Here is a 26,461-nt window from a genome sequence, read left to right on the forward strand (position 1 = left end):
CTGTTCTGACATTCCTTATGTTGATCTGACCTCACCAAACCCGCTCCATTATATGGCCACTACAGAATTCATTCCATATGTTGATCTGACCCCCCATGCCAAAGTACAAATAGTGCTCGCCCAGCAGTCTCCCATTTGCCGTCACCCAGGCAGTTGCGTGCACACGACCTCGCCTGCTTCTCGCCATCAGGGTGTCTTCATGGTAATGTGATTACATCCCTGCTATGCTGTCACACTGTCATGATACTCTCTCCATGATTATTATGTAAAACATGCAAACATTGATTTATTCCTTCCCCCTCTGGTTTATAGGCTGGTGCAGCAAAAGAGACATGGATAAAATAGTATTCATGGAGAAGACTCATCCCAACAAGGTCTTAGAGGGCCTACACAGGCTACGGCTCAACAATTCTTTCTGTGATGTCATTATCTGCTGTGGAGGAAAGGACTTCCCCTGCCATCGGAATGTACTAGCCTCATTTAGTCCTTATTTTGAGGTAAATGCAGACCCTCAACTTTCCATGTGAACATTTATTGACCTGGCGTTGAACTTGAAAACCACTGAAGGCCTATTTCTTAGGGAGAAAATAAAAATAAAAAATAGCTGATCCACAAGCTCAGAATGTGTTGTGACTGAGCTTGTAGATCTGCTACTTTTATGCAATTCGGCCGTGACTTTCATGAGAACTGAATATGATGTTAAATCCAGTCAATTCATTGTTGCCACTGTGTAAATAAGAAAGGCCTAAACAATGAACACTGTCAACCTTTTCAACATTCACAGGCCATGTTTACAACTGGAATGGTGGAGTCCAGAGAGCACAAGGTTAACATCAATGAAGTGGAGTCTGAAGAGTTCGGTTTGCTGGTGAACTTTGCCTACACTTCAACGGTGGACATCTCCACAGCAAATGTGCAGGTATTTATTATCATACATTTTATAAACCTTATTCATGGTCTCCATGGTTTTGACCTGCCTCTGTGCTTAAAAGAACATATTATTTGGTCTAGGCCCTGCTAGCAGCAGCAAACCTGTTTAATGTTACTGCTGTAAAAGAGGCCTGCAGTCGTTTCCTGGAGCATCACATCATGGATGAACAGAACTGTGTAGGCATTCACCTCTTTGCTGAGACCCACTCCTGCAAGACACTGGAGCAACACAGCATGGATTACATCCTTGATCACTTCAGTGATGTCTATCAGCAGGTCAGTGATTGAGGGATCCTTATATTTAACAATTGTTTGTCTGTTGTAGTAGTGTAATAGTTAATTGAGCTATTTCATTTAATCAATTATAAAACTGAATCAATTTGAATGAAATGGTCAATTTGTTAAAATAGCAGGCTTGCCATTATTGTAAAATAAATTCCAAAAAAGCAAAGCTCACTCCGCAACCAATGTGAGCTTGGGTGTCCTTTGGGGCGTGATGTTTTGGAACCCCAGCCCAGGGCTAATCTTCGGTATTTATTCTGCCCCTAGGAAGAGTACCTGTCTGTCTCTGTGGATAAACTGATGGAAATTCTTGCCAGTGACGATCTCAATGCGCCAAAGGAGGAGATGGTGTTTGAGGCTGCCATGTTGTGGTTAAACAAGTGTCCTACCCGCAGGCAGAGCTTGGAAAAGGTCAGTCTCTTCTCTGTGTTTCACCTGAAGTGAAAGAAGTCAAAGTAATGTGACTGTTTAAGACAAGTTTGAAGGGATGCTATCATAATTTCCGTTAGCTGTTGCTGGTTAATCATACACTATAAATGAATTAGTGTTGAGTGTATAAATGGAACCAAATGATGATGGTTCTACTTATATACACTCATGATGTATTTCTCTGGCATCAGCTAGTGATGGGCAAATTAAGCTTTTATGAAGCACTCAACCACTTGAACCAATGGTTAAAGCTTCAAAGCCTCAGTGATAGTGACATCTGCTGGCAAAATGCTAGACTGCATTTAAAGGAGCATTCAGTGATTTGGGTGATTTGGAAAACCACCCAGTCCGCCCCGGTAACAAAATGTGCACATGCACGCACTACAGTGGGGAGAAGTGCAACAGGCCAACAGCATGTGCACCAAGGCCCGCCCCCACTCGATCATGATAGGAGGAAGGCCCCTCTGATCCTGATTGGATGAAGGCTTTGCCACCCGCCACCAAAACTGAAACTAGGGTTCTATTTCATACCTACTGACCGCCAGAGGGCGGTGTTTTCAACACCTGGATATACATCGCGCGCACGCGCAGAGGTCGAATATTAATACCAACAATGTCACGTCGGTGCCAGATTGAGAATGGTCTGCAAGCATGGCCTTGCTTAAACTCTTAGAGTTAATGGGGGGCTGCCGGACAGCTTCCACTGACCTGTCTCGTCTTGGACGAGTACAGTGCTGCCAGCCAGTCCCTCTGGTTGTTGGGCACACCGAAGCGACATAGACAGTTACTTCTCTAGGGCTGCTTTCATTGCACCCTTTTACATGTCCTGTCTATAATTTCTGGGCCTCAAACCCCAGAATTCTGCCTACCACCGTGGATACGGTTGGGTTACTGTTTCAGTTATGTGCAGGCATTTAAGTAAGAGCGTGCTTCGCTCTACTGCCTACCACCTCCAGCCAGTGTCTGTGGTGTACACGGCCAGTGTGCAGTGGACTTTGCCCTTGGGATGTTTAGTCTTTGTTCGTAACATAATATGTCAACAGTCGATCTTCCGACCCACTAAGACTAAGGGGTCGCTCGATCCAGTCAGTCTCTGAAGGAGGTCTTGCCTCATCTTGCTGGTTTCATAGCAATGCTCTTGTTGGGTATACAGTCCAGGCGGCGGACGTGCTTCCCATTTAAGCCTCTTGGATCCGATGTTTCGTATCACTGGGCATATGTACGGCAGAGCAGGGTCTTTGGCCTTGAGCGCTTGGCGCGTGGCCAACTGTAGTTCTCCCTTCCGGCGCTGACCGTTAGGGCAGGACACTCTGGCCCACCTGGCCAGGCGACTTCTTGTAAGTCTTCTCTACACTGCCACTTTTGGTGTCGTGTATCCTTCACAGGATAGGCAGAGGCAGTCGCACAGTAGTATGGTGCCACCATACCGGTCAGGAAGTATGAGGTTCCATGTTTCCGCCTCAATTTGTTTTTCATATTGGGCGGGATATAGCGACTAGAGGTTTGTTTTTGGTTATCACTGCAGCCGAATCATCTACTGCAGCCTCTCGATGAAGTGCTTTGGCCTCCCCACAGAGACAGAATCCCCTGTCACAGTTTAGGGAGAGGGTGCATTCTCACCCGGGTCACCTTCGGCTGCGTAAATTGACCACTGACAATCATGCCTATTGTCCGAACCCTACTTCAATCTTGTGCATCCTGCATATAATAATAAAGGGTGCACTCTCTGGACAGCGCCTGTCACACTTTATTGTGGTTATGCCATCAGCCACGCTGACGGGGCGAGTAATCGCCCCCTACCATCTGGTACGAGGTACCACTCTACCAGGTTTGGATGGACTGTGTCCCCAGCCCTTGGATAGGGCTATCTGCTAGGGCTATCTGCTAGTACCATTTGCCCTCACTGCGACCCTACGGAAGTGAGTAGGTTGTCTTCATGCCCTGCCCGGTGCCTGAGACTGGGATGCCGATGGGTCTGGGTTTACCATTCGCCAATCCCTCTTATGTCTTCAAGGACTTTCTGCCTTTCAAGTTGGCTAGCCTATCATTTTTAGTTTGCTCCACAGCCAGGCATGGAGCATTCTAGTACCTGCCTATTGTGTCCTGTCCGGGCTCTGTGGCACGGCATAGCCGTCTGTCTGTGATGAAGGGCACAGGAAGGGCTGTGCCTTGATTCAACAGAGACTAACGCAACACTTTGGAGGTACTTTGATTGTTGCGTTGAGGTAGATTTCTTCAGTAGGCCTCAAGGCCTCCCCAGAGGCATTTTGACATGCCAGACCAGGGGGTGGACATCTGTGCTGCAGTGCAGCCAAATGGGCTCCATCTGTTTTGGGCTTTTGCCAGAGTCGGCCAACCAGACTCTCCCTCACCCTGTGGTGATGGCTGTTTGGCTGTCCATTAGATCTGCAAACCGACCTCGGTAAGCGCAGATTCCTCGTGACCATGTTGGTATGAGTCATCCAAGTGTTGAAAACACCGCCCTCTGGCGGTCACGCCGGTCAGTAGGTATGAAATAGAACGCAAGTTATGTATATAACTATGGTTCTATGAATACCGGATGACCGCCAGAGTTCATTGTCACTCGGAAACCTGACGAAAAGATTTCATGAGGATGAACCCTGTGAACTGGGCACCTATATCGGTACGCCCACAGGGGGTCACGAGTGACATTGTTGGTATTAATATTCGACCTCTGTGCGTGCGTGCGATGTATATCCAGGTGTTGAAAACACCGCCCTCTGGCGGTCATCCGGTATTCATAGAACCATAGTTATATACATAACTTTTTTTTTTACCCCAGGGGCTCACTGGGGACAGGGAGGAACTTCTTATAATATTATGGTCAGCACACTCTATAGTAGGGAGGATTATCCAAGAGAGACAGCGAATGTGTATGGAGCAGTGTGAGATTATGTTTAGGATGGGGAACACTCAAATATTTGACACATCTAATGTATTGCTTATGGCCATTTAATACATTAATAATGTCAGATTTAATTTAATGAAGCATGCAGGCAGGTCTACAAATCATACAATCATACAGTCATGTCATATAAAACCCTCCGTTTACAAGTCCAGCACGCAACGGAGAAGCCACGGAAGTAATTTACCGACAGGGTTTCTCTGTAGGTTTTATCATCGTTGCGACAGCCAATCTGTGGCAACTCAAAGTATCAAACCAGTTCGAGGAAATTAACCAGTTACTGCTTGGACGTCATTTTGACAGCTACTGAGGGTAGCTGTAAAAAAAGGACAATTTGACAGCTACTGGTGGCAGCAAAATAACAGCCCATGTCTATAATGCATTATAAACATACTTTGAATGCATTATAATCTGCTTGTAACAGTGTATAATTATAGATATAAAGACTCATATACACATGATGCTTTATAACGATAATCAAAATATTATATAATATTATAAGCATTTTATAATGTGAATGAGATGATAAATCAATGGCACCTGCAAAGGGCGCAGTCCTAGATTTGATATTAATATGGTCATACATAATGAGTGTTCTATGTGTTTTTTAAGGTTTTCGAGTTTATCCGTCTGCCTCTCATCAGTCCCTCCTACCTCCATGATGTAATTGAGTCTGTGGATGTGGTGCAGGAATCCCAGGGATGTCAGAGGCTCATCTCTGAGGCCAAGAACCAGAATCTACTGCCCTCCTGCCACACAGCTCAGCCACGTTCATCCACTGGTACCCTGCCTGCCTCACACATGCATGCTGCAACTAAGTGATGGAAACAAAACGGATCACTGTCTTTGTAGTTGGGCGTGCAGAGAGAGAAGTTTTTCAAATGTGCAAATATACCTGGCAATAACAACTCAGATTTGCATCTTGCTTCTGTGTGGCATTTTGTCTTTATTTATTTATTTTGAATAAATGTAGTTTGCTATTATCCTGCATAAACAGGAGTACATATAATTATTGCATCATTATGTCAGTAGATTTTAGATTTAGATTTTTTGTTGTAGATAAGTAGTAATCCTTGATTCATTCATTGACTGCTAATTCTTGCTATCATAACATTTCACATGCTCACTCACATTACACTGCTGTGACTACCTGTCCTCATGCTAACTGGTTCTCTGTTTATGTCCCATCTCTCTGCATGTCAAAGTGATACTGGTGGTGGGTGGACAGCTCAGTACAGTACAGCAGTACAGTACATCACAGGACAGGACAGCACAGTATTGCACAGAGGCGATTGACATCGTCGAAAGCTATGATCCCCTGACCAATCAAAGGAAGATCCTGGCACCTCTGCCCAAACCTCTATCCTCTCATGGTCTGGTTGTGTTAGGTATGGAATAATCTTGTGTAGCCACAAGTCAAGTGATCAGAGATCTCCACCTGGAAATCTGGTGACATCTAAATTCAATGTGGGGGCTAGAACTAAGTGGAAACAGTTGAAATCAAACTGAATTCCGAAGTGGTCTGTCATATTGGGACGGTGCAGCTTACAGTGCAGCTTACAGTATGTCATGTGAATTTCTGTTGACTTTGTTTTGGCTTGATAAGTACACCATCACAACATGTACGGGCAGAAATGTATGTTTTATTCATGGTAAATACTAAATATTCATTTATTTAACTGTCTCTTCTCCCACCACAGGTACTAAGGTGTATTTGGCAGGGGGAAAGTTTCATGATGGTTCAGACAGTAGGGAGATGTGGCGTTATGACACTTCCCATGACTCATGGTTGCAGATGGCTTCCATGAATGAGGCACGCTGTGGCTTGGGTAATATTGTCATATTAGGACATTACATTTTGTTTTGAAGTAAGTGCTATGGGTTGTTGCCTTAATTGGTTACCCAAGGAGAGGTCACGGTCATCGGGTCTGATCAGGTTTGTTTTGTTTCTTTTCTCTCTTTCAACATGGTCCTTAGGCTTGGTGACGGTGGGTGGATATGTGTTTGCAATAAGTGGCTTTCAGGACGACGTGAATGTGGAATCAGTGGAGAGATACAACCCCAGTAACAACACCTGGCAGCTTGTGGAGTTTGTCGGCATTCCAGAATATCACATCTGTTCTGTTGTCACACTTGATGGACTGATTTACGTTATTGGTGTGAAACCGTTGGAAACCGTTGGAAACCGTTGCACCAAATGGGGAAAGGTGCACATGAAGTACAACCCTGAAACATCTGTATGGAAAGAGGTTGCTCCTATGCAGGATCCTTGTCATAATTCAACTGCCTGTACACTCAAAGGAAAGATCTACATTATAGGTAACTCTTTGTTTAGACTAGTCATTGGTTAGACCAGTCATTAGTCCTACAACTACAACCCCCCTCAAACCCTCACCCTAAATCTAACATCCCACGGGGCAGCACACCTAAACCTAACCTTAACCCATTTTGATCTTTTATTTATTGCTTTTGACAAAATTAGGTACAAACAGGTACAGTATAATCCAATTCATGTCAAAAGTAATTATTTCTTATTTTTTCCCTTTGTGCTCTTACACTCCCCCACCCCCCCCCCCCCCCACCCTTGGTCCAACATACTGCGTGAAACATACGACAAAAAGCTAAACAAACCATACAATTACAAACAAAAAGACAAGAAAAACACAAAAACAAAACAAATAATAGTTATGGTGTATCTCGCTCTCCCTCCTGGCACTTCCTCATGGCACATAATATACATATATAATTTTTTTAGAGCTTGTCAACCTGTGGAGTTGATGGTTGTCTCCTGTAGAGTCTTTAGTTCAGTTATATGTTTAATCATAGGGCCCCATACCTGGTCAAATGTTCCTGTTCCCCTCAAGTTATATTACATTTTCTCCAAGTTTAGATAAATCATGAGGTCTTTAAGAGATGCTTTAGGTGCCAGTGCTGATTTCCACTCCAATATAATCCTTATTCTTGCTAATAAAGTGACAAAAGCCAGATTTTGTTTTATACCCCTACCAATAGGATGGTGACTTGGTATAACCCCAAACAACGCCATCGCTGCACATGGTGACAACTCTATTTTCCAGGCGTTTAAAGACGTTTAAAGATAGCCGTCCAGTAACCTTGTAAGCGAGGACATGACCAGAACATCTGTGTCATATTCGCTGGGGACATATGACATCTGTTACAGGAATCTGTGATGTTGGGGTATATTTTAGAAAGTTTGAAATTAGTGAAATAAATACGGTGGACAACTTTAAATTGTTCAGCCTAGCGCATGATGTGCTATCATTCACTCTCATTAAGGCCTCCTCCCAGACTTCCTCATATAAAGTTCTACCTAATTCATGTTCCCAATCTGTTTTGAATTTGTCTACATAGATTGCTATATGTTTAGAAATTAGGGTGTAAAGCTTTGAAATTAAGCCTCATTTGGGAAGGATGTATTATTATTTTTAACAGAATTTCGAACCTGGAAGTATCGGAAAAGATGAGAGTTTGGGAGGTTAAACCTTACACACAGTGCACTGAAAATGTGTTGTCTGTATAAAGGTCCCTTAACTTAACAAGGCCTGATCTTTGCCACAGAGAAAAGGCTGCATCAAGTCTGGGTGGAGGGAAAAGGTGGTTATGAATAGGACTATGGTTAGACATTCCTCTGAGTCCAAGGGCAACTCTGAATTGAGACCAAATTCTTAGAGTGGAGACAACAATTGGATTCAATATAACTTGAAGACAGACCAACAAAAGCCCAATAAATGTGAGCCACTATCCCTTTGATTCCTGTTCATTATCTATAGGTGGTGACTCTGAGACTACGTTTTTCCAGGACAAGGTGCATTGTTACAACCCCAAGACAAACCAGTGGACAATGTGTGCCCCTATGAAGAAGCGACGCTGCAGGCCTGGTGTGGCTGTGGTTGGTGGAATGATCTACATAATAGGAGGGCAGAAAGATAGGTAAGAGCCAAGAGGCTGTTGCTACATGAAAGCCTGGAAAAAGGTGGCTGCATTTCACACCAGACATTTCTCTCATGGCTGTTGGTCTGTCTTCAAATAGGTTTCAATGTACCATCGAGCGCTATTGTGAGCAGATGGACTCGTGGGAAATTGTGGAGCATATGGGCACTGGTCGCAGCAACTTAAGCTGTGTGGCTCTTAGGGTGCGGAAGGATTTACATGTACAGGTAGTTGACGTTGTTACACAGTAAAACCCTCTGTGTTAATTCACCTTTGAGAGTGTACAAATATACTACTGTATCATGTGACCACATACATATGTGACGCAAGGAATGGTGGACTTTAGTTAATGTAGTTTAATGTATTTGTGCTTGTCCCCCTAAAGGCTGCAGATGACCGATGAACACGCTAGCAGACAGACTGGCACACAACTAAGCCCTCCTACCTCAGTGATGGCCGTCCTTAGACCACGCCCCTATTTTTTGTTAAATACATTATTATATTAAGGGTATTGTCGTGGAAAATGTTATAGTCTATGTATGATATTTTGTGCTTTGCTATGAAGCCCAGGCCTTTTGCTTTACACATGTCTGGCAGTTATCTAAAGTTGTTACATAACTTATACAATAAAATAAACCCTGATAAAAGTTGTCTGCAGGTTTTTGTTTTATTAACTTATATGTACTGTAAGTATCATAATATTCTGTATGCATATCTCTAAAGTTTCATCCAGCTCAATAAGATCTAGCCCCCAAACCCCTTTCACCCATTAAAACCAGGACAACATCTGTGCCATTTTAGATTTGAACCACTTTAAACTTTAATCTGACTTCAAAAATCACACCTGTGTGAACTGAGCGGTGCAACTATACATTTATTGTTATTTACTGTATTGTAGTGTACTTTGCAGGGGTCCCCGGAACATCCAGACCACCAGGAACGCGCCCAGGGTGCCGGCCCGGTTCCGGCGAGCCGCCCCACGTCCGAAACGGTCGAGAAATGACAGTTACCATGTGGGGTTCCCCAGAACATCCAGAGCCCCAGGAACGGCCCAGGGCTTTTCTGGGTCTTCTGCTTGCCATGTGAATACAAAATAAATGTATTTGTCTGGTAGACGCCTGATGACATTCTGGGTAAAGTCACAGAGATTCATTTTTTACGGGGGCCAGTTTCGAATTGCAGCCGTCCGTAGGTGCCCTTTGAGAGCGGTTTTGAAAGAGTCAAGGGATTTGCATATCTTAATGACTGTTGGTAGGGCGTTCCACATTTTGGTGGCATAGGAGCGAAAATAATTTAGTCCCTTTTATTGTGCCGAATCTGGGTTGTACATGGTTCGTTGCACTCTTTCTGGTGTTAGGGTGTGGAGTCGTGGACTTTGTTAACATTAAGGAAGTATCTAGACAGGTACATGGGTAACTATCTTGGTAGTGTATCGCATCTTGTGGACCAGACCCATTGCAAGATGCTGTACTCTGTCGTCGACCCTAAGCCATTCCAGCCTATAAAAGTGGGCAGGGGTGAGGTGGGTTCGGGGGGTGAGGCCAAGTAGGAGCCTGACCAGTTTGTTTTGGGAAGTCTGGAGCCTAGTTTTAAGGGCCTTTGAGGTGCTGTGGTACCAGGGGTGCATGCATAGTCAAAGAAATTAATTCCTTGTACGAGGGCTCCTGTTAAGGTCTTCAAGGTGTTTTTGTTGACCAGTGAGGACTAGATCCTGTAAAGGAATCTTGTTCTTTGGTTGACTTTTTTGATTACGTTCGTGGCCATTTTATCACCGGAAAGATTAGCCTCCAGGATGGAAGTGGAACCTAGGTAGGTAATTTCATATTTACGTCTGATAACATTGTCACCCACTCTAACCAAGAAGCCATTTGCCTTGCTGAGATTACTATTAGATCCAAAGAGAATGGATTCAGTTTTTCCCAGGTGTAAAGATAGTTTGTTATCAGCGAGCCAGTTGCAGATTCTACCGAGTTCAGAGCTGAGGGCCTTTTCAACCTTGTTCCTGAGACTAGCAGTGCCGAGCCATCTGCAAACAGGAACAAGTTGCAGTCACAAGCTGATGTCATGTCGTTTATACATATATTAGGAACAGAACAGTAAAGGCCCTAGTATGCTTCCTTGTGGAACACCACAGCTGCACTGTTCTCTCCCGTAGGATTGCATCCAGCTCACTGATGTGCTATCGAAACCAATTGCTTTTAGCTTGTTAACCAGTATGGAGTGGTTCACAGTGTCAAAAGCGTTTTGGAGGCTGGTTTGATGTGGTCGCTCAAATAGAGAAGGCATGTGTCAGTGTGGGATGTTCTGAAGCCAGATTGGAACTCGTACATTAATTTATTTGTGGCAAGATACTTTTCAACCTGTTCATAGACTATTTTTTCCATCACTTTCGAGATGGAGCTTAGAATAGAAATAGGGCGGTAGTTGCCGGGGTCTAATTTGCTCCCTTTCTTGTGCAAGGGGTTTTTGGCCAGTTTGAATGTGTGTAGGCTATGTATATGTAGCCTATTATGTAGGTGTCCGTTTCAGTACGGATTGGGGTTGATTGGGCTGATTCAGGACACGCACACACACCCACGCACACACACACACACACACACACACACACACACACACAGATGGTGGGATGAGTCGTGCGTGGTTGTCAGTTTGAAATCTTGGGGGACCTGGGGCCTATTTCACGAAACTTGGATTAGAGATTAAGCCGGGCTTTAACACATATCCTGGTTTAATATATCCTGGATCAGTGCTTAACCGGTTTCATGAAAGCTGGTTGATCTTGCCAGATTAACTTAACCAGTTAACCTGGATATGTTGAGGCTTGATTCGGTTTCATGAAAGTGATGCTACATAAGTTACCATGGAAACTAATGCTTTGGACTTAGCCTGCTCCGGACCAGGCTAACAGCCTGGTTTAACCTAATCCTGATGTCTTTACTGTTCATTAAGCAGTCAAACTGATCACAAACCAATGATGTTTTCCAGATTTATTCAATTATTATGGGTTTATGTTGCCTTATTTGTATCGGTCTGCATTAAAGGACTAATTTAAGCACTATATAAAATCAAATAACCAAAATATATAGGCTGCACAACATCATGACAGCTTGTGAGCTTGTAGATCAGCTGCTTTTGGTGAATGTTCCCCATGAATAGGTTTGCTGTCGTGCAAGTGCACGGTTAAGAAGAATTATTATATTATATTATTATAAAAAAAAATTGTAAAAGTGAAAACCACTAAATATTACCATTACTCATTGTTTTACAACATATTACCATTGTAACGTAGTAGTTCACCCACTACTAGTCCTACATACTTACACCTTGAAACCCCATTCAAACCTATTTAGGTTCATCCTACGGTGGACATGTGTGCCTGAAAAGGAATCTTTGAAATGTTTCATCGTTTTAGAAATATAGTGCTTTCAAATTTGAGACATTTATAGGCAGATAGTGGCACTTAAAAAAATCACTTTCACCTAGAAACTCCATTCACTCTTTGTAAAATTCAGCTTACTGTGGAGACACATGCTGGAACTTTTTACTTTGAAATGTTTTGTAGTTTCTGAGTTATTTAACTTAAACGCCCAATGCATTCTCAATGGCAATAGCACAAACTTTGGCATGCTACATGAACCCATGACCCGGACCTGTCTGGACAACAACCCCCTTCCCCAAAGGTAGCTCCCTCAGAGGAGGGAGTTATGGCCAAATATCACAATGCGACAATATCATTATGCTTACAATATTAAGAATTCTGTTTTAAGTTAATAGTAGTGGTAAAATGTAAACTATATTTTTGGGGTAGTTAATCATTCAGTCTATCCACTATTGAGAGTATGTTCTCTCTTTAATTACAGCAGCAGTATTTATTTTAGAAGCTTAAGTCCTTGTATCAGTAAGTCTTGAATAGATTAGTAAAGATAATGAGATATACAGAAGGGGGCTGTAATGCAACTATTAAGGATGCAAACTGCCATAATACCGCATGAAGAAGAAGGATCAGTAAATCTGTGATCCACATAAGGGGTCTAGAGACAAAAAGCCAGACTGTCTATTAAGCCAGGCTTGCTGATCCCGGCTCGCCAAATCCACCAATTCTGAGCCTCGCTTGGCTTTAGTGGAACGAAATAAACCAGGCTGTAAAGATCAGGATTAAAAAAGCCTGGCTTTGGCCTAAATCCTGGATTAGTTAATCCAAGTTTCGTGAAATAGGCCCCTGTTCCTGTTTGATGGAGAGGTTTACTATGTGGGTGACACACAAGCAATGTGACGCTCAAGAATCTTCTTCACCCAACAGAAAACAAAGACTGTAAAAGCGGTGCTTAATTTCATGGCAGCAACACGACTGCTATCATAGAAGTTATAATGGACAGAAAGGAGGTAGGCTATATACTCCCGACCAGTGGGAGGCAGCAATGTGCCTGAAAGCATCTAGTCTGCCGGAAATCACAAGAAGAAGAAGAAGAAGAAGCAGGAACGTTTTTCACCAAAATAACACGGATTCAACAGTTTCAGCGTGCTATCTTCTGTCTCCGTACTGTACTGGGGGGGGGGGACATTTTGTCATTTCTAGCGATTTGATTTGAGAGTGTTCGTTGGGTTCAAAATGTCAGGCAGACAACATATTAGATTGTTTATCGAGGAACGACTCACAGCTGCTGCTGAGGAGATCTTTGGTGTTCTTGAGAAAACCATCAGTGAATATGAAGAGCAAGTTGTTCAGTCCAAGAGGGAGGTGGACCAGCTGAAACAAGACATACGACACCTGAACACAGTAAGACCTCACATACAGCTGCGCACTACAGGTACGATATGATTAGTTATCCTTTTAGTTAAAGGGCGTGTAAACTGTAAAGTGATTTTTATTTGGTTTAAAGTTCTGAGAGCAATCTCTGCTAAGACACTAGACTACAATTTATTTTACAAACACACACTAGTCTAGACTCTAGACAGTGTGTGTTTGTAAAATAAATTGTCAGGTCAGGAACTCGGGATATCAATTTTATCCACACATTTTAATATCGATCTCTCTCTCTCTCTCTCTCTCTCTGTCAGATTCCCAGCCAGTCTCTGAGGAGCTGCTTCCTTACCAACATCTGAACCCTAGACAGGAGTTGAAGGCCAGTCAGGAGGATGAGGCCGTTCAACATCAGTCTCCACAAGTTAAAGATGAACAGGTGGACCTCCGCAACATTCCAGACTGTGAGACCAGTATTTACAACTGTGGGATAACTGGATTTGTCACATCAGAGAGCACCAATGACAGTCATCTGATCCCTCCTTATACCATGGTAACTGTTCAACATTCCACACAAGTAAAAGAGGAACATGTGGACTGTGGCATCATTCCAGACTCTGAGACCAGTATTTCCAACACTGTGACAAATGGATTTGTTACATCAGAAAGCGCCGGTGACAGTCAGCTGATCCGGACTTATTGTGACGATATCTTCTGTATAGAGCAAAAGATTTGCCGTTTTTGCAGACAGCAGTTCCACTCATATGCAGAACTGATGAAGCATGTGGAGGAGAGTCACGTAGGACATAAAGCCTTCAAATGCCCTGAATGTGACAGGGAGTTTGCTCGTAAAAACCTCTGGGCTGATCACTATAGAATTCACACCGGTGTAAAACCACATTCGTGTCCTGTCTGCGGGAAATCGTTTACTCAGGTCGCTAACCTTAAAGCTCACGTGAAAATTCACACCGGCATCAAAAATCACTCATGTCCTGTCTGCGGGAGATTGTTTTCTCGGAGCACAACCCTTAAAGATCACATGAGGGTTCACACTGGCATCAAACCTCACTCTTGCCCTGACTGCGGGAGATTGTTTGCTGATCGCTCAAACCTAAATGTCCACATGAAAATTCACACCGGCGACAAACCTCACTCTTGTACTGTCTGTGGGAAATCGTTTATTCAACGCTCATGCCTTAAAACTCACATGAAAGTGCACACGGGCAAGAAACCTTACTTGTGCAACAAATGTGGCGAAACAGTTCACAACAACGATCATCACAAGGGGTGTCAGATGTAGGGCTGGGCGATATGGACAAAATCAATATATTTTTTCCAATATTGATACAGCTAGAATCACTTTGCTGTAATGCAACAACCTTTAAAACCTGGAATACAACACTTGTACAATATATGTATGCCATGCCATATATTGGAAATCCCAGAGTGTACAGTATGTGATGTCATAACACAGTAATAATAAAGCCCTAATAGAATAGCTGTGCCCTTAAGGGGAAAGTCCTTTTTCATAATGTCTGGAAAACAAATTCACGCTCATACAAACTTGGAGGTTCACACGAGACTAGTCCATGAAGCATGGAGACTGTTTGCGTCTTCTACTCGTTATGCACATAGTTTGTTATACAAGCTGAAGCTGTCCTGCTTGAAAACAAATGGTTGATGTTAAACAAGATTGCAGTCTGTAGTTAGTGGTTACCTTTATCCAAATGTGTCAGGCAAAAGAGTATTTCTCTTCAGTTAATGAGAGCTACATAATTTGAGAAATATGAGTGCATTTTTTAATCTGGTTGTCAGAGTTATGGTGTGATGAAGCATGGATGGGTAGAGTCACAAAGCACACAGTGGACAGTAGCTGACAGTGAGTGCAGCAAAGAAAATCCTGCTCTTTCTTCACTAATCTGATATATGATATCAGATTATGTGAGATCAAACTAACAAATAAAGAAGTATAATGTAAATGTACCATTATATGGTGTGCAGGCTCCATCCATCTTAACTGAAGTCTCTTTTGCCCAGCACCCACCTGTCAATGTGCATATTCTACATCCTCTCATGATATATGATATGACTTCAGTAAGGTACATTTTAAATTTAAGGTTTATACTTCTGCATTATTTTCATTAGTCAGTCTAGCAGGTCTACAAGCTCACAATGTGTCACATTGTAACACGTGAGCTTGTAGATCTGTTATTTTTGAAGATCATTCACAATAGTCAAATTTTACAAATCGCTACCGTCTGGGTGGGCAAATTCTGATTATGAATGATTATTATTATTTGTATTATTTCCTATACATCCTTGGATTATGTTTGTATATGTTAAGACCTTGCTGACTGGTTGCTTACTGGTTGGTTGCTTATTAGTGTTTTCTTCACCTCTTAAAGTAATGGTCTGCTGTCATTCAAAAACAGGAAAGCGCCTTCATGGAAATCATATTTATTTTATTATAACGTCTAATTCCTCTCCCTGGGGTATGTCTGGGGTGTGGCAGCCTTGTGATAAGCTACTATGTCATCTTTGAAACTATTTGTCAATACCAAGGGGTATTTGAGTTTCCATCAGAGGGCTGGATGGCAACTGCAAGGTTCCCAGTTTGATGCCGGGCTCCCCCAGAGTTCGTGTCGAAGTGTCGAAGCAAGACTCTGAACCCATAATTGCTCCCAATGTGCAGGTTGGTGCCTTGCATGGTTTCTAACGCCATTGGTGTGTGTGTGTAGTGAATGTAATGCACAATCAATGTAAAGCGCTTTGGATAAAAGCCCTCTCACCTGTTTAAACTTAGTACAATTGACATCCTCCAGATCCAGAAAGCTGAACAGGTAGACTTGGAACTGCACTATTATAGGGCTGAATGAAGGTAAAACCATCCAGGCCAGCAGATGGCAATAGCGGTAAAGTCAGTTTGAGTACTGTGTGCGTGTCACATTACCCGGAAGCAGATGCAACATAGTCATTTACCAAAACAACATTGAACAACAATATCGTCATACGCTCTACTCTAGTCTAGATTTCTTCAGTCTTTGTACGTTTTTGCACAACAGTGATTTCTTTGATTTGAGAGTGGTCAATGGTCCAAAATGTCAGGAACACAACATATTAGATTGTTTATCGAGGAACGACTGACAGCTGCTGCTGAGGAGATCTTTGGTGTTCTTGAGAAAACCATCAGTGAATATGAAGAGCAAGTTGTTCAGTCCAAGAGGGAGGTGGACCAGCTGAAACAAGACATACGACACCTGAACACAGTAAAACCTCACATACAGCTGCGCAAAATAGGTATGATTAGTCGAGAAAGTGGCAATTGAAACTGGAACACTGAAATTGAAGCTGATAAATTATCTTTTTGGGGTCTCTCTTCTGATTGGATGATGAGGATGGAACTTAAGAGTTTGGATAACATGTTTAATTTATGTTTTTTAAAGGATCCTCATTAGAGACACATGAAAGAGCCTCTAGTCTTCCTGGGATCCTAAACATACAAATTATACTAGTAAAAAAAAAATCACAACATTAAAATAAAAATTAATACAAAAAACATGAATGCAATGGATTTAATCGACTTAAGGCTTGCTTAAGTATAATGCGTATGTTAACGGTGCATTGGTCCATTAAACGAATACATTTTTGTGATCATAGATTTGAATATTCTATTAATGTAGCCTATTAATGTCAATAGAACTGTCAATCAAAATACACTTAGAAACTTCAATGAATGCTTTGTAATTGTACACTTTGCACCCTTGTGTGTTTGCTTAAAACAAGCTTTACAAAACACATTTCAATTTGAACCAGATCACTGTAATGAGATGAGTTGAGACAATCCTTTTGGGTAGAATCTTACATTATAGCACATCTTATGTTTCACATTCAACTTTATTGTCACTTAACTTTCTACTAAGGAAAACTGGTACAACAGGTCTGATGATAAATGTCAAACATCAATAGTCTTCGTAGTCAGTAATTGTTTGCTCTCTCTCTCTGTCTCTGTCTCTGTCTCTGTGTCAGATTCCCAGCCAGTGTCTGAGGAGCTGCTTCCTTTACAATATATGAACCCTAGACAGGAGCTGATGTCCAGCCAGGAGAATGAGGCCGTTCAACATCAGTCTCCACAAGTTAAAGAGGAACAGGTAACAGGTAAAACAAGCTTTCCATTTAAAGCAGGCTACAGTACTCACTAAACTTTGTTGTCCAGACTACTACAGACTCCTAAGTCGAATTAAGTGAAGTCAGGAGTTCAGGCAGTTGAAAGGTGTAGAAAAAGTTGCTGAATCCAGTCTCCACACCGACAGTCGACTGCTAGTTTCATCCTAAGAATATGACTTGCTGTTCTTTCGCTTTTCAACAACAAAAACTCATAAACAGGCCTGCCACGCAATGCAAGCATTCTTAAATCATTTGAGAAATGATAGCAATACAGATGACCACGACTGCACAGCTTACCTAGGATGTATTGTAGGCACAAGGTTAAAAGGTCAACTAAACTTTTTCTTTTTGGTCTTTGTTGAAATCTTTGCCCATTTATTTTTCTTTTCAGGCCTATGTCGGGGTGGGTTGGGAGGGATTATTTTTTATGTATTATTTACAATTTGTTGTTAATTTAAAAAAATCAAGTTTTATGTTGTATTTAATTGTTATCATTACTATATTTTTCTCTTTTTTTGTCAACAGGGGTTTGTGGGTAGGATTTTTTTTAAATGAGGCAAGGGGCAAGCCACTGATTGTAGTTGGCAAAGAATTTGAATTATGTTTTATGTGCGTTTTTTTGTATGCCTGTACCTGTGCCTTTCATCTAAAAATGTATTAAAAAGGTCAACTAAACTGTTTGGTTTATCATATCAGTCTTATTTCATGTCATCTTAAAACGATAAACACGGGGCACGGTGGCACAGTTGGTAGTGCTGTCGCCTCACAGCTAGAAGGTCCTGGGTTCGATTCCCGCTCGGGGCGCTGTGGGTGCTGGTGGCGTGTTTCCTCCTTCGCGTCATCAGTGCCCATACCCGAAGGCGGGGTTGGCGAAAGGGCCTTTCTGTGTGGAGTTTGCATGTTCTCCCCGTGTCCCCTAGGGTAGGTACCCTCACAAAAACATGCAGTAATCCTGGTCTCTAAACTGCCTCCCCCTGGCCAGCCGGGACGCCTGATGGAGGGGAAAGGAACTGGTTGGAATAACGTGCTCCTTCCACGCGCTACGTCCAACCAGGGAAACTCCCCCCTGTCAGGTGTAAAGGAGCAACTTGGACACTCAAGCATGAAGGAAGCATGAGTTAAGTCCGTTGCTCTCCATAGGTTGGCGGAGGGTGTGTAGAGCCCAGGATCACATCACAGGATGATTGACACAGGGGTGAAAAATTGGTTACAAAATCGTGGGACAAAAAATATAAATTTAAGAAAACGATAAACAGTGTGTGCCTGCAGTGCAGTGCGCACACAGCCAGCATGTTGTTTTGCTTCAACTAATGAGCAATATATTATCAATAGCTACTCAACACATGGGGCACGAGCTTTGCCCTCTGAAGTAATCCACCTTTATAATAATCTTCAAGTTACTTCAAGTAAAATAGCTGTAGGTTGTCCCATGATTTAGTTCCAATTTGCCTCAGACAAAAGCAGGACAAAGCGCTTATGATATTGGTAAGTAAGTAAAATAACTCTTAATTTATATTTTATATACATTTATCTAAACCTGACAGCTGGCACATTACGCTTGCACCATAGTTCTTTTAGCATCTTTTGGTGTTTTTGATGAGTCAAACATAGTCACATTTATTGCGTCTGATATTTTACAAGCATGCAGCGCCACTGTAGCGATATAACATATGCGCTGTATTCTGACAAAAAGTATACAGCGAGCACTACCTCCATTGCACTTGCGAAAGGGCACCTGCTTCCCCTCCTAGGCAGCAACACTAAACCAACCACCAGAGAGCTCTACAAATGAGAGCTCTAACCCCCGCTGACCCCTATCCGTCACCCCACTGCTAATGGCGGTTTGAGAACAGGCGCGCGAGACTTCACCACCACTACTACGAGCAACCCGTTACGACCATGTACACATCGCACGCACTACAACAGATATTGGACCACAGACGCTTTCCAACACTTATCGATGGTTTGGTGTATTGGGTTGATGTTTACAAATTAAAATGTTCATAATATGACTGTAATGACTTGCTTTGGACTAATATGATGACATTTCTATTTATTTATTTGTTTGTTTTAATAGTTTCATTTCAGACAGTACATGTTCATAGTAATTTAATTGTTTGCAATCTCTCTGTCAGATTCCCAGCCAGTCTCTGAGGAGCTGCTTCCTTTACAACAGCTGAACCCTATGTCCATTCAGGAGGATGAAGCCGTTCAACATCAGTCTCCACAAGTTAAAGAGGAACAGGTGGACCTCAGCATCATTCCACACTCTGAGGCCAGTATTTATAGTGGCACAAATCGATTTCTTACATCCGAAATCCCCAGTGACTGTCAGCTGATCCCTCCTTATACCATGGTAACCGTGGTCGCAAGCCATGATGACGCTGACAAATGTGACGAGAGTGAAGGATTGGGTTTGACGTTCAGCCAGAGTGATGACGATATGTTCTCCATGGAGCAAAAGATTTGCCGTTTTTGCAGAAAGCAGTGCCGCTCATACTCAGACCTGGTAAAGCATGTGGAGGACACTCACATAGGACAGAAAGCCTTCAAATGTCCCGAATGTGACAAGGAGTTTGCTCGTAGAGACAAGTTGTCTATTCACTATAGAATTCACACTGGTGTAAAACCTCATTCTTGTCCTGTCTGCGGGAAATTGTTTAATCAACGCTCAAACTTTACCGTTCACATGAGAATTCACACCGGCGTCAAACCTCACTCTTGTCCTGTCTGCAAGAAATCGTTTTCTCGAAGCACAACCCTTAAAGATCACATGAGAGTTCACACTGGCGAGAAGCCTTATTCTGGCAAAATAGTTGCCCACAGAAATCGTGAAATGGACGATATGGACAAAATCAAATATGATATCTTTGACCAAACACCTCAAAATTGATATAAGCTATAAGTTCATACAATTACATCACTGTACTGTATACCTTAAAAACATGGAAAAGACAACATTTAGACAACTTTGAGGAAAGTCTATTTGCTGTATAACTGGTGGCAATCACACTGGTACAAACTTGATGGTGCAGGTGAAACTGTTGCTACTACTAATACTGCTACTACTGTGACGTTTGCTGTCCATGTTTTATACAAGCTGTCCTGGGATGTCAGCAACAATGTGAGTTCATGATGTGTAATAATTCAAGCATTTTTATTCTGTTTAATGAGAGGGCTACATAAATTGAGACATTTGTATTTACTGGTACATGGTTACATGTTACCATGTGAGGACCTCAGACAGCCATTGGCTCTTAAAATATTTACAACAGGGGTCTTCAATGTTTTTCTTAGGTCAATGATAGATTGATAGATGTACTACATAATATTGTGTAAAATGGTTTTGCATATTGAACTAGGCCTCGATTGAGCCAACTTCTGATGCTTTTTATTTTGTAATAAAGTCTATTCTGTCATACAGCTGGATGATTGCAGTGCTCCTATGCCATAGCATACAAGATTTGATAGAAAATTAATCGAAAATGGATTAATTGCCGTTAAGAAATTCTTCAATTAAAATTAAACAGTTAACAATTAATTGAAAATTATGCGGTTCTGTGATTGGGCGGTTTTCTTTTAATGTAACGCTGTATTGCCGAGGAACGCACTTTATTCCTCATAAAATATGCCATTGCCTGGCCCTGTATCTCAAATGGTCAAATGAACTAATAAATAATAATAAATTGTATAAATTCTGTATATCAGCACAATTTAGTTTTTATGTTAGACCTGATTGAGGGAAATTCCCAGATAAAAACACGCTGCTTATCAACTAACCGGTTAATCGATCAATAAGGTTATCAATGATCAAATTAAGCAATAATTTGCATCCCTACTACTACGCAAAATGTATGCAAGAGTTAATGAAATTGTCATTGTTTAAAAGGTAACAAGACAACTCACCCTTTTTAGTGAGTTGTCCGGACAACTCACCCCGAACGTGAAGACAACTCACCAGGGGTGAGATGTCTTCACTTTCGGGGTGAGTTGTCTTCACTTTCGGCCACTTTCGGGGTGAGTTGTCTGACTGAATATGTACCCTTTGAGCTATTTTATATACTTTACTGAATATTTCACCAGAATACTTTACTGAATATTTCACAAGAATATAACACAAGAGTCAAATATACGGTCAAATGTAATGTATTTTATCACTTATAATTTCTCACATGCTAAAAGATCTGCGATAAGTTTATGACTTTCCTGGCATTTTGTGTTTCCTCCATTATAGCAGCTACTGCTGTATAGCTGCATTTTTTTGTTGTTGATTGAAATATTTATTAACAGTTTGTAGAATTACAGTACATTTCAAGCACAAACTCAATACAAAGACTGATAACTGTGAGTGGACGACCCAATTAAGCATTACACTTGTTTACAACAGGGTCCACATTGTTCAATTCATCAAAACATTTAGAGACATACAAATAGACACTTCTATGTAGCTAAAGAACAGAACAGGAATTCATCATATAGGAAGCAAAAAGGGAAAAGATACATATACAGTGAGGGGAAATGGGGGGGGGGGGGGGGGATTCAGATTTTACAGAGGCCAGTTTCGAATTGCAGCCATCCGTAGGTGCCGTTTGAGAGCGGTTTTGAAGGAGTCAAGGGATTCCACATGTCTTAATGACTGTTGGTAGGGCGTTCCACATTTTGGTGGCATAGGAGCGAAATAATTTAGACCCTTGTTTGTGCCGAATCTGGGTTGTACATGGTTAGTTGCACTCCCTCTGGTGTTGTGGGTGTGGACTTCGTTTACATTAAGGAAGTATTCAGACAGGTACATGGGTATCTTGGTGGTGAATCTTGTGGACCAGACCCATTGCAAGATGCTGTACTCTGTCGTCGACCCTAAGCCATCCCAGCCTGTCAAAGTGGGCAGGGGTGAGGTGGGTTCGGGGGGTGAGGCCAAGTAGGAGCCTGACCAGTTTGTTTTGGGAGGTCTGGAGCCTTGTTTTAAGAGCCTTTGAGGTGCTGTGGTACCAAGAGGTGGATGCATAGTCAAAGAAACCTTGTACGAGTGCTCCTGTTAAGGTCTTCAAGGTGTTTTTGTTGACCAGTGAGGAGATCCTGTAAAGGAATATCTTGTTCGTTGATTGACTTTTTTGATTACGTTGGTGGCCATTTTATCACCAGAAAGATTGGCCTCCAGGATGGAACCTAGGTAGGTAATTTGATCTTTTCGTGTGATAATATTGTCACCCACTCTAACCAAGAAGCCATCTGCCTTGAGATTACTATTTGATCCGAAGAGAATGGATTCAGTTTTTCCAAGGTGTAAGGATAGTTTGTTATCAGCGAGCCAGGTGCAGATTCTACCGAGTTCAGAGCTGAGGGTCTTTTCAACCTGCAGTTTGTTCCTGTCCGAGACCAGCAGTGCTGAGTCATCTGCGAACAGGAACAAGTTGCAGTCACAAGCTGATGTCATGTCGTTAACATATATTAGGAACAGTAAAGGCCCTAGTATGCTTCCTTGTGGGACGCCACAGCTCACTGGGAGGGGGGGGGGGGGGGACAGTGTTCCGTTCACCTCCACCATCTGTTCTCTCCCCTCCAGGTAGGATTGCATCCAGCTCACTGATGTGCTATCAAAACCAATAGCTTTAAGCTTGTTAACCAGTAGTGGTTCACGGTGTCAAAATACTTTTGGAGGTCCAGCATGACCATGCCGCAGTATTTTCCAGCATCCACCTCGTGTTTGATGTGGTTGCTCAAATAGAGGAGGCATGTGTCAGTGGAGTGGGATGTTCTGAAACCAGATTGGAACTCGTACAGCAATTTATTTGTGGCAAGATACTTTTCAACCTGTTCATAGACTATTTTTTCCATCACTTTCGAGATGGAGCTTAGAATAGAAATAGGGCGGTAGTTGCCGGGTTCTAATTTACTCCCTTTTTTGTACAGGAGGGTTACTTTGGCCAGTTTAAAATATTGGGGGACCTGTCCCTGTTTGATGGAGAGGTTTACTATGTGGGTGATGACTGCTGGAGCTATGGAAATGGCTGAGTCTCTGAGAAATTTGGAGGGAATGTTGTCATGGCCAGTGGCCTTGTGGGGTTGGAGGGCACTCAGTTTTTTAAGTACCTCCTCAGTTGTTACCATTGCCATTTTAAAATCATCTTTACAAACACCTAGGTTTTTGTAGAAGGCTTTGATGTGCTTGGGCATTGCCAGCCCAGTAGCATATGAAAAGGTTTCTGTATTAGTGTAGGTTTTATTCACAGAGCTGCAATCTGCATGCCAGCAGATGGCGGTAGCGTCACATTACAATGTTTGACATAACCCGGAAGCAGGGAGTTCTACTGTTCTAGGAACAATAACATCTTCAAGTTCAGACCAGTCCATGCTATCGTCAGCGTCAGTCTTTGTACTTTTTTGGCATTTGTGTACAACGGCGATTTGACTTGAGAGTGGTATTTGGTCCAAAATGTTAGGAAGACAACAGGTCATTAGATTGTTTATCCAGGAACGACTGACAGCAGCTGCTGTGGAGATCTTTGGTGTTCTTGAGAAAACCATCAGTGAATATGAAGAGCAAGTTGTCCAGTCCAAGAGGGAGGTGGACCAGCTGAAACAAGACATACGACACCTGAACATAGTAAAGACTCACATCCTTCCACCAGTTAAAAGTGTGTGTAAGTGATTGTTTGTTCCCATAAGTGAATCATTGAAAACGATTTTTATTTTTATTTTGCTATTGGTAGAAGTAAACTATTCTGATGATTAGATAGTTTGTTCAGAATCAGTGAGGTTTCTCCACCTCTTTTTCAGGGCGAGATAACGATTTTATCCAATCAGGACGGATAACTCAACCACAGGATAAAGTGAAACTGAAGTGATGAAACAAACATAAAATCTGATTTTAAAATGCCCTACATATTTTGAAAGTGCACATATGCATGTCACAGTTTGACTTTCAAATACATTGATTCACTTAGAAACTTCATTTACTTTTGCGTCTTGTTTGTTTGCTTAAAACACATTAACATATTTATGAGTTGTTATGAACTATAGGCCTATGATGATATTTCTCAGTTTCTTCATCGTTTACATTATAGCACATCTTCAGTTCACATTCAGATTAAAATGAGAATGAAAATACCAAAGAAAACAGGTCACTTGTACGTGTAATTTCACATAGTCTTCATAGTCAGTAATTGTTTGCTCTCTGTCAGATTCCCAGACAGTCTCTGAGGAGGTGCTTCCTTTACAACATCTGAACCCTAGACAGAAGGATGAGGCTGCTCAACATCAGTCTTCACAACTTAAAGAGGAACAGGTGGACCTCAGCAACATTCCAGACTCTGACACTTCCAACAGTGGGACAAAAGGATTTGTTGAATCACAAACTACAAGTGACAGTCAGCTGATCCCGACTTATACCTATGAAACTGTTCGACAGTGTCCACAAGTAAAAGAGGAACAGGTGGACCTGAGCATCATTCCAGACTCTGAGACCAGTATTTACAACATTGTGACAAAAGGATTTGTTACATCAGAAAGCACCAGTGACAGTCAGCTGATTCCTTGTCATACCACAGAAACTGTGATCGCAAACCATGATGTCGCAAACAATTTTAACGAGAGTGAAGGATCAGGCTTGACGTTCAGCCAGAGTGACTATGATACTTTCTCTATGGAGCAAAAGATTTGCCATTATTGCAGAAAGCAGTTTCCCTCATTCTCAGACCTGATAAAGCATGTGGAGGAGAGTCACAAAGGACACAAAGCTTTCAAATGTTCTAAATGTGACAGGGAGTTTGCTCGTAGAGACCAGTGGACTGTGCACAACAGAATTCACACTGGTGTGAAACCTCACTCTTGTCCCGTCTGCGGGAAATTGTTTACTCAACGCTCAAACTTTAATGTTCACATGAGAACTCACACCGGTGTCAAACCTCACTCTTGTCCTGTCTGCGGGAAATTGTTTACTCATAGCTCAACCGTCAAAGTTCACATGGCAGTTCACACCGGGGTCAGACCTCACTCTTGCCCTGTCTGTGAGAAGTCGTTTACTCGGCGATCATACCTTAACACTCATATGAGATTGCACACAGATGAGGATCCTTATTTTTAGCAACAAATGTGGCAAAATGGATGCCCACAGATATAATCTCATAATGTCTGAAATGTAATGTTCAATATGGACAAAATCTTTTGACCAAATAACTCAATATCAAGTTCAGAAAAGTTCATCACTTTGTGATGCAACCTTTAAAAACTGGAAAAGACAACATTTATGCCATATCTTGATGATACGGAACATTCCAGAGTGTATATATAGTCTCGCATCACAGTATCAATGTGTCAAAGTCTTTGCTGCATAACAATTCACACTGGGACAAACTTGAGGGAAACACAGAAAGTCTGCTAGTACGAGTACTTACTACAGTGTAATTAGTTTTTTGTTTAACATGTTTTGTTCAAGCTGTCCTTGAGAACACATTAATCAGAACAACTTTATTGTCACATCACAGGTTTAGAGGTGAAATTTGTCCTTTCAAGTATTTCTCTTCAGTTAATGAGGCTACATGAAGTGAGAGTGTATTAATAATTAGTATATAATTGGGTTGTCAGAGTTGTGGTGGGATGAAGCATAAATATGGCTAAAGTCACACAGCACACATTGGTTGGATGGAAACAAGCCATACCTCGTATTGAACTACTTTCCTGTGCTTATTGCAAATAAAGTATACAATCAATCGGTAGCTAACAGACAGGGCAGAATGATACATGACCTTGAATTAGATTGTGTGTGTATTGTAATACACTGACAGAGCGCACTAACTTACACTTTTTGCGTTTCCCTTTTTGTGATCACCAAAAGGGTCATTTTGTGTTTTCAACTTGTTATACAATATGAAATAAAGGTTTATGTAACTGCAAAAAAGAATTGTGCAAAACGAATCACCCAGGCCACCAAATGTAGCAGATATGCTGGTATCCAGTGTCCACTCCCCACTCAGCCAGGCCAGTATGATGGGGTAAAAAATATCACAATCATCCTGGCCAGCAGATGGCAATAGAGGTAT

General features: G+C 42.0%; 4 protein-coding genes across 6 annotated transcripts; all 4 read left to right on the forward strand.

The window, feature by feature from the left end:
* Positions 1–347: 347 nt before the first annotated feature.
* Positions 348–8,996, forward strand: LOC310858625 (kelch-like protein 24). The gene is made up of 11 exons (XM_083764816.1): positions 348–497; positions 785–919; positions 1,012–1,206; positions 1,480–1,623; positions 5,180–5,348; positions 5,773–5,955; positions 6,268–6,396; positions 6,545–6,886; positions 8,359–8,518; positions 8,619–8,745; positions 8,904–8,996. The coding sequence occupies exons 1-11, from the start codon at positions 351–353 to the stop codon at positions 8,919–8,921; spliced, it is 1,749 nt and encodes a 582-aa protein (XP_083620942.1). The 5' UTR covers positions 348–350; the 3' UTR covers positions 8,922–8,996.
* Positions 8,997–13,127: 4,131 nt separating this feature from the next.
* On the forward strand, positions 13,128–15,200 carry LOC310858397 (uncharacterized protein; the record flags this gene model as incomplete). Its single annotated transcript, XM_083764505.1, has 2 exons — positions 13,128–13,326; positions 13,577–15,200. 2 exons carry the CDS (start codon positions 13,128–13,130, stop codon positions 14,557–14,559), a joined length of 1,182 nt encoding a protein of 393 aa, XP_083620631.1. The 3' UTR covers positions 14,560–15,200.
* Positions 15,201–16,257: 1,057 nt separating this feature from the next.
* Positions 16,258–20,870, forward strand: LOC310859394 (uncharacterized protein). 2 transcript variants are annotated; one of them, XM_083765919.1, is made up of 3 exons: positions 16,258–16,556; positions 17,286–17,414; positions 19,559–20,870. In XM_083765919.1, the coding sequence occupies exons 1-3, from the start codon at positions 16,358–16,360 to the stop codon at positions 20,314–20,316; spliced, it is 1,086 nt and encodes a 361-aa protein (XP_083622045.1). In that variant the 5' UTR covers positions 16,258–16,357; the 3' UTR covers positions 20,317–20,870. The 2 variants fall into 2 exon arrangements, with proteins under 2 accessions (XP_083622045.1, XP_083622046.1); XM_083765920.1 differs by having other exon boundaries at positions 17,298–17,414.
* Positions 20,871–23,765: 2,895 nt separating this feature from the next.
* LOC310859393 (uncharacterized protein) lies at positions 23,766–25,973 on the forward strand. 2 transcript variants are annotated; one of them, XM_083765917.1, is made up of 2 exons: positions 23,766–24,064; positions 24,605–25,973. In XM_083765917.1, exons 1-2 carry the CDS (start codon positions 23,857–23,859, stop codon positions 25,504–25,506), a joined length of 1,110 nt encoding a protein of 369 aa, XP_083622043.1. In that variant the 5' UTR covers positions 23,766–23,856; the 3' UTR covers positions 25,507–25,973. The 2 variants fall into 2 exon arrangements, with proteins under 2 accessions (XP_083622043.1, XP_083622044.1); XM_083765918.1 differs by having other exon boundaries at positions 23,766–24,058.
* Positions 25,974–26,461: the final 488 nt, after the last annotated feature.

Source organism: Protomyctophum parallelum (genome assembly GCF_964188405.1).
Source record: "Protomyctophum parallelum genome assembly, chromosome: 5".
NCBI classification, from domain to species: Eukaryota; Metazoa; Chordata; class Actinopteri; order Myctophiformes; family Myctophidae; genus Protomyctophum; species Protomyctophum parallelum.